Source organism: Corythoichthys intestinalis, chromosome 2 (assembly GCF_030265065.1).
Source record: "Corythoichthys intestinalis isolate RoL2023-P3 chromosome 2, ASM3026506v1, whole genome shotgun sequence".
Lineage (NCBI taxonomy): Eukaryota > Metazoa > Chordata > Actinopteri > Syngnathiformes > Syngnathidae > Corythoichthys > Corythoichthys intestinalis.
In genome coordinates this window covers 8116610-8125132 of record NC_080396.1, presented here as the reverse complement: position 1 = coordinate 8125132, position 8523 = coordinate 8116610, and the positions used below count along the sequence as shown (strand labels likewise).

Below are 8523 nucleotides of genomic sequence, written 5' to 3'. Positions count from 1 at the left end.
CCTCACTGAGCTCGAGCTGTTTTGCAAGGAAGAAACGGCAAGAATGTCAGTCTCTCGATGTGCAAAACTGATAGAAACATACCCCAAGCGACTTGCAGCTGTAATTGGAGCAAAAGGTGGCGCTACAAAGTATTAACGCAAGGGGGCCGAATAATATTGCACGCCCCACTTTTCAGTTTTGTATTTGTTAAAAAAGTTTAAATTATCCAATAAATTTTGTTCCACTTCACAATTGTGTCCCACTTGTTGTTGATTCTTGTCAAAAAATTAAAATTCTATATCTTTATGTTTGAAGCCTGAAATGTGGCGAAAGGTTGCAAGGTTCAAGGGGGCCGAATACTTTTGCAAGGCACTGTAACTAGTCATTATATAATGCAAATAAGGTTGCTTAAAAGTTGGTGTGGACAATTTGAGCGTCCTGAAATGTTGGTTGTGTTATGTCCTTACCGTCCCAATGCAAAACCACACCCTTGGTACACAGCATTTCCAGCACACGGACTTTAATAAAATCTCAACATGTGTGGTGAAAACGTTTATTAGTTTAAACAACATAACATACAAATCACTCATGGGGTACACAAACCCCTTACAAAAAAACGTTGCATTTTCTATGTGCATTTCGTTTAAATTAAAACAATTTTTGGCCGAGTGAATTAGTTATCCACAAAATATAAATCACTTCAGTGCAAACGCAACATTGCCTTAAAGTGGGATACACTCAGCCAGCTGATTGTTGCTTTTTTTCTCCTTCCAAACATGTGCGCTAGATTTTTACCGCAGGTAAATTTGGCTGGACAGAATGCCGTTATCCCGAAATTGGCTGCCATTGGCGGTGAAACTTCTCGCAACTTTTTGCAATTTTTCACAGTGAATACCTTATCATTTACCATCAGAAAGGATCACACAACACCTTAAACTCTAGACTGTTTGACTGAATTCAAACAAAACAACCCAAAAAACGTTCACTCTTCAAACAAATTCACTAATTTGGGTTTGTCCGGGCTCGGGCGTGAGGTGCGGAAACAGTCCGGAGGCGGCAAAGGTTCAAAACGATCCAGCTATGAGCTGCTTCGGCCGCATAACTCCTCTTTAAGTCTCGGTGGGTGAGCTCTAGGTTGAAAATGAGCTTGTGGAGCGCCGTTGAGAAACGCAGAATCAGTGGGAATCACGGCACAGGTAGAGTAGAGCGAAGCCAGGTTTAAACCGGGAGCTTCTCTGGTGTAACGCGCTGTCATTTCGCCCTTTTGGCAGACGCGTGGCAGTTGATTTTGAGAGTCTGTCTCGCCGGTACCCTCTCGAGGCCCGCTCGCTGCTGACAAACACACGACAGAATCAGCAAAACAACTGTCATCGATGGAGAGAAACCTCAGACACGCATCAGGGGAGGCTTCGATAAACCGCTGCCGTCAGCTTCAAATGCGGGTGGCAATACTTGATTACGTATTCAAAAAGTGCATAAATGACAGTCCGACCCAAAAAAAAATAAAAAATGAAATAAATAAAGCATGTTGCAAGCAAGCAACTTTCTTGATTGTACATGGGAGATTTTCTGACAAGCACACCTGCAAACAGTATAAAATGTGTTGGGGAGTGCAGGGAAAATAAATGACAGGTACATTTTGAGATGATCAGCACAAATTCATGCAGTGCAAATCCATGGGGACTCGAGGTGCCAATTCTGCCCCGTTTGTTATTTCTACTGCTTTCACGCGTACACCTTTTCAACAAGTCTACAGGGAGGTGATTTGGACAAAATTAGGAGGAAAAATGGATTTCAGAACCAGAGGTGGGTAGTATCGTATTTTTCAGACTATAAATCACTGCTCATATTCATAAAGCTCATATGAAACAAACCTGCAGAACGGCCTTTTTTCATCTGTGAAACATAGCCAAAATTAGAAATATTTTACCTAAAAACGATGCAGAAAAATTAATTCACGCGTTCGTTACATTTTAGATTGGATTACTGTAACTCCCTACTTGCAGCTTGTCCTAAAAGTTCTCTAAAAGGTCTTCAGCTAGTCCAAAACGCAGCAGCAAGACTTTTAACAGAAACTAATAGAAGAGAGCACATCACCCCTGTGCTCCAGGCCCTTCACTGGCTTCCAGTCGAGTTTAGAATTAAATTTAAAATCCCCCTTCTTACATTTAAGACCATTAAAGGGTTGGGGCCATCTTATCTCACAGATGCTCTGGTTCCAATTAAAGATGTCCCGATTGCCGATCGATCGGGTCCGATCACGTCATTTTTCAAAGTATCGGAATCAGCAAAAAAAATATCGGACCTGCCTTTTTTTAATATATATATATTTTTTAATTAAATCGTTTTCTAATTGTATTTAACGTTACAGACAAAATGTCTTACACTCATCCAGAGTCTTTAGTTTTGGCTTAAAGTAGGGCTATCAAATTTATTGCGTTAAAGGTGGTAATTATTTTTTTTTAAATTAATCATGTTAAAATATTTAACCCAATTAACGAATGCGCTGCACGACCCACTCACGCATTGTCGCGTTCAATCTATAATGGCGCCGTTTTACCTATATATAGAGCTAAAAGGCAGCGTAAAATGAGTAGAGTGAATTTTGGCAGTCTATAGAGCCTTTTTTTAATTGGCTAAAGCCTTACAATCCCTCCCTCAACAATTAGAAATATCGTGGGAAACAATGCGGGGAAGGAAGGTAGTAGTTGATCTTTTTCTTAACACCCTATGTTTTTTTCCCAATGCAGAGAATATATATCAATTGGTGCCACTACGCACAGTCATGGTTGCACTTCCCATCATGCATTTGGGCAGAACAGTTAAATGGCTACAATATCATTTACTGAAAGCTCAACAAATACACTAGATGGCAATATTTAGTCACAATATACAAAGTCACAAGTCTTTCTATCCGAGGATCCCTCTCACAGAAAGAATGTTTATAATGTAAATGCCATCTTGAGGATTTATTGTCATAATAAACAAATACACTGCCTATGTACTGTATGTTGAATGTGTATATTTGTCCGAGTTTTATTCATTTTTTTCTTAACGCATTGCCAAAATGTATATGATCGGGAAAAATGATCGGGAAAGATTGGAATTGAATCGGGAGCAACAAAAAAAAAAAAGCAATCGGATCGGAAATATCGGGATCGGCAGACACTCAAACTAAAACGATCGGATCAGGAGAAAAAAAACATGATCGGAACAACCCTAATTAAAACCACACCTGCAAACTGTATAAAATGTGTTGGGGAGTGCAGGGAAAATAACTGACAGGTACATTTTGAGATGATCAGCACAAATTCATGCAGTGCAAATCCATGGGGACTCGAGGTGCCAATTCTGCCCCGTTTGTTATTTCTACTGCTTTCACGCGTACACCTTTTCCACAAATCTACAGGGAGGTGATTTGGACACAATTAGGTGGAAAAATGGATTTCAGAACCAGAGGTGGGTAGTATCGTATTTTTCAGACTATAAATCACTGTTTTTTTCATAATTTGGCTGAAAAAAACCTAAAAACCTAGGAGTTCTATTTGACCCAGACTTATCGTTTAAAGCTCATATTAAACAAACCTGCAGAACGGCCTTTTTTCACCTGCGAAACATAGCCAAAATTAGAAATATTTTACCTAAAAACGATGCAAACAAAATTAATTCACACGTTCGTTACATCTAGATTGGATTACTGTAACTCCCTACTTGCAGCTTGTCCTAAAAGTTCTCTAAATGGTCTTCAGCTAGTCCAAAACGCAGCAGCAAGACTTTTAACAGGAACTAATAGAAGAGAGCACATCACCCCTGTGCTCCAGGCCCTTCACTGGCTTCCTGTCGAGTTTAGAATTAAATTTAAAATCCTCCTTCTTACATTTAAGACCATTAAAGGGTTGGGGCCATCTTATCTCACCGATGCTCTGGTTCCATATTAGAGCAGGGCGGTAAACCGAAAATTTACCGTCACTGAAATTCTTCACGATGACCGACATAATTTTGACCATGTCGGCAAATTCGGTAATTTAATAAAACAAGAAAATATGGTCTTTTCATCCCGCTTTGACTCTGTGTTGTTCGGCTATGTTCATTCCCCTTTAAGAAAGCAGACAGTGTGCTTACGTATGGAGTCACGTGGTTTTCAGGAAGCTGAAAACCACGTGACTAACGCTAGCGGCTAACAGCGGCTACAAATGAACGTGAAAGAGTCGGATAGCGGCTCTAACCTTGTCGAAACGGCTGAAATTAATGAGTGGACTGGGCACGGACTTCATGTAGCATCATCATGTCTGTATCATCATGTCACGTTATTTGGCATCTCTGTGTGATTTCTCTGAAAGCTTTCATGATGGTAAAGCACTCAGCATAAAGTATAATCCAACAGTGAAGCCTATATATAATATGACAGTTTAATGGCCACAGCTATTTTTCTGTATGTGTTTGCTTTATTCTGCCATCATAAAACCTTAAATATTTCATTGGCCTCAGAGCAATACAGCTTTAATCTGGTTGTGTCTGTGTGGGGGGGGTGCATGTATTAAAAAATGTTTCGGGGAAAAAAAAACCCTGAAACCTTGACGTAAACATTGTGTTGAATAATTATGTCACAGCAGCCATTACCAATAAGTTGTCAGAAGTCTACTGTTAAAGCTGACAGTCATTTGTGTTAGAATTACATGTTTGCACAGTCGTCAAATTGATTTTTATAATGTTGTACATTTTTCAAGTCATACAAGCTGTTATAAATGTTCACACTAGAATTCTTATTGTTTACAAGATTTTTTGCAATTGTTAAATTGAAAGCTGATAAATAAATTTAACGAGAAACAGTTTATTTGTATTCCATGCATTGATTCAAATTTTCAAATTATATAACAGTCCGCTTGGGCGAATTTATCGTCATTTATCGTTATCGAGGTAAATCTGCTCAATTTATCGTGATACGTACTTAAGGCTATATCGCCCAGCCCTATTCCATATCGCCCCAACAGAACACTCCGCTCTCAGAATGCAGGTCTACTGGTAGTTCCTAGGGTTTCTAAACGTACTGTCGGCGCTAGAGCCTTTAGCCACCAAGCCACTGTTTTATGGAATCAGCTTCCAGCTAATATTAAAGAAGCCGAGACAGTCTGCACATTTAAGATTAGATTAAAAACGTTCCTATTCGACAAAGCTTATGGTCAGGCTAGTTGAAGTCGGATTGGACTCACAGTTAAGTCTAAGCTACACTAGAAGCTATCATGCTGGGGGAAGTACAGCCACTGAGTTCTATCTCCTTTTTTTCTACCTACCACTTGTCTTACTTTATTTCTACTTTCCAATGTTAATATCTAGTGAACTAGTCTCTTCATCACTAGTCACCTGGTGTCCCCTTTCCCTATTTTTCAGCTGCAGCCTCCTGACTATCCGAACCCCTGGCTGGATGAACGTCCTTGTTGCCACCCCCGTCTCATCTGGCTAGATGGACCTCTTCTTGTTCATTTACTCTACTGGATCTTTACAGACTGTCACCCCGTCTGCTAATTCCCATTAGCAGTCCTGGTGCATCCTGTCTATCCGTCCTGGGAGTGAATCTCTCCTGACTGTGGTACTCCCTAAGGTTTCTCATTTTCTCCCAAAGAGCTTGGTGTTTTTGGAGTTTTTCCTTGCCGACATGGAGGGTCCAAGGATGGGGGATGCCCAGGATTTGAACTTTATTTATTCATCTTTGTATGCTTCATTTGCTGTTTCTGATTGTGTATCATATTGCCTCTGCAAAGCCCTTTGAGACAACCTTGTTGTGATTTAGGGCTATACAAATAAAATTGAATTAAAACTGAATTGGGTGCGACTTATACTCAAGAGCGACTAATGTGTGAAATTATTAACACATTATGATATCATTTCACATGTTATTTTGGTGTTTTGGAGTGACACTGATGGTTTGGTAAACTTGTTAGCATGTTCTTTATGCTATAGTTATCTGAATAACTCAATAGCTATAGCCACGTTCGCGTTCTGCCTTCGGCAATGTGTGTTCAATTTTATTATTGACTTTTTTATATTGAAATGCATGCTTTTAGTTTGTGGCGCTTTCACGCCCACGTGGGTGCGCACTCGCACTTGATTACGTGAAGATGAGCGCTCACACGCCAAAAGAAGACCGACAACTGCGTAGCTCTGAGTGAGTGGGCGAATTAGCGAGAGAGAAACACGGCTGCGAACCTACGTTCATTGTTTATGCTTGTAAAATAGCTCTACAGAGGCAACGCCTGTGCGTATCATCTTTTCTGTTGTTGTTGTGTGTTTTTCACCCGCGATCGGAGACTTAGAGCCAGTTGTGTGGTTGTTTGAATGATGTGCTAATGCTAGCGAACGCATGCTAACAGTTTGTGTCATTGCTGTAAAAGCACCTAATTATCATTTATTTACGTTAATGCGAACCTGTTTGGTATCGAGGACGAAATTGATTCCGCAAATTATACGGACGTCCAGCATTGTCATTTGGGAGTTTAGCTTGCTGTATAGCCAGGACCGAGCCGTAGCGTCCTGGTGAGGACAGTATATTCACATTTCGTTGTTCATGCACTGTACACTTATTCAGCATGTTGTTCTCTATTGTATTTTTATATTAAATTGCCTTTCAAGATGACATGTCTGTTCTATGAGTTGGATTTTATCAAGTAAATTTCCCCCAAAAACTTATACTCCGGTGCGACTTATATATGTTTTTTTTTCTCTTCGTTGGGCATTTTATCTCAGGTGCGACACATTACATTCACTTTAGTTGAAAACCACAGAAATGCAGATAAAAATGCTTTTGGCACAGTGATGCCTAGAACATACAGTCCAACAAAAGTCTTGTTGCTTATCCATTTTGTAGAAACAATTTTTAATAACCTGACTTTTAATTATTCGATTGGATTCAGAAATGGCTCATATGAAAGCTAAGACCCTCCCAAATGATGCTGAATGTACAAAAATATATTTGTTTCACTGAAAAAGGTTTATCATGTAATGAAGACATAAAGGTCAAATTTTGGCAGGACAAAAGTTTTGTCGCCTACAGAAAGTAGTGTGAAAATTGAACAAAAAATGTACTTCAAATACAAAAATATGTTACATAACATAAGCCAATTAAGTAATGGTGCTGTGAGATCCAAATTTAATATTTTGTAAGACTTCCATGGGCTTCGGCAAGGATTCATACAATTTATTGATGAAATCATCAGGAACATCAAAGAAAGCAGTCTTGCATGCCTCCCAGAGTTCATCAACATTCTTGGGTTTCGTCTTCCATGCTTCCTCTTTCATCCCACCCCAGAAATGCTCAATGATGTTCATGTCTGGTGACTGGGCTGGCCAGTCATGGAGGATTTTGATTGAAGAGTGCGATGGAGCACCATCCTGCAGCAGAACTGGTCCCTTTTTATGGTTAGGAATGTAAGAGGCTGCTAAGATTTGTTGATATTTAAGACTATTTATATTGCCTTCCACCCTGCAGGTCTGTCGCACACCCCCTTACTGGATATAACCTCAGACCATGATTTTGCCACCACCAAACTTCACAGTTTTCTGAGTGAATCTCGGATCCATGCGGGCTCCAGTAGGTCTCCTGCAATATTTGCGGCGACTGTGGTGTAATTCAATGGAAGATTCATCTGAAAGATCCACCTTTTGCCACAAAACAGTGAAGTTTGGTGGTGGCAAAATCATGGTCTGGGGTTACATCCAGTATGGGGGTTTGCGAGAAATCTGCAGGGTTGAATGCAACATATATAGTCCGAAATATCAACAAATCTTAGCTGCCTCTTACATTCCTAACCGTAAAAAGGGTCAAATTCTGCGGCAGGATGGTGCTCCATCGCATACTTCAATCTCTACCTTAAAGTTCCTCAAGACAAAGAAGATCAAGATCCTCCAGGACTGGCCAGCCCAGTCACCAGACATAAACAAGATGAAAGAGGAAGCATGGAAGACGAAACCCAAGCATGTTGATGAAGTCTGGGAGGCAAGCAAGACTACTTTCTTTGATGTTCCTGATGACTTCATCAATAAATTGTATGAATCCTTGCCGAAGCCCATGGAAGTCATACAAAATATTAAATTTGGATCTCACAGCACCACTACTTAATTCGCTTATGTTATGTAACATATTTTTGTATTTGAAGCACATTTTTTGTTCAATTTTCACACTACTTTTGTCTTGCCAAAATTTGACCTTCATGTCTTCATTAAATGATAAATCTTTTTTCAGTGAAACAAATATATTTTTGTACATTCAACATCATTTGGGAGGGTATTAGCTTTCATATGAGCCATTTCTGAAACTAATTGAATAATTAAAAGTCAGGTTATTAGCAATTGTTTCTACAAAATGGATAAGCGACAAGACTTTTGTCAGGGACTGTATGAGCTAATTAGTCGACTAATCACAAAATAAGCTGGAGGTGATTCGTCAACTAGGAAAAGAATCATTTAAGTTTTCTATCTTGAGCACATTATGCTACATTCTGTTTAAAAAGTTTCGTGTGAGGCTGAATAGTGCAACTATACGCCCAAAA

General features: G+C 39.6%; 1 protein-coding gene across 8 annotated transcripts in view; it reads right to left on the bottom strand.

Annotated features, from left to right (window-relative positions):
- Positions 1–242: 242 nt before the first annotated feature.
- Positions 243–8523, bottom strand: part of LOC130905566 (R3H domain-containing protein 1-like) — a 184190-nt gene continuing 175909 nt past the window's right edge. For 4 of the 8 annotated variants that reach the window (XM_057819125.1, XM_057819101.1, XM_057819118.1 and 1 more), the window contains one exon: positions 243–1312. In XM_057819125.1, the coding sequence (XP_057675108.1) occupies positions 1059–1312 (254 nt within the window). In that variant the 3' untranslated portion in view covers positions 243–1058. The remainder of the gene's footprint in view (positions 1313–8523) is intronic. The other 4 variants (XM_057819141.1, XM_057819133.1, XM_057819150.1 and 1 more) reach the window with 4 other exon arrangements.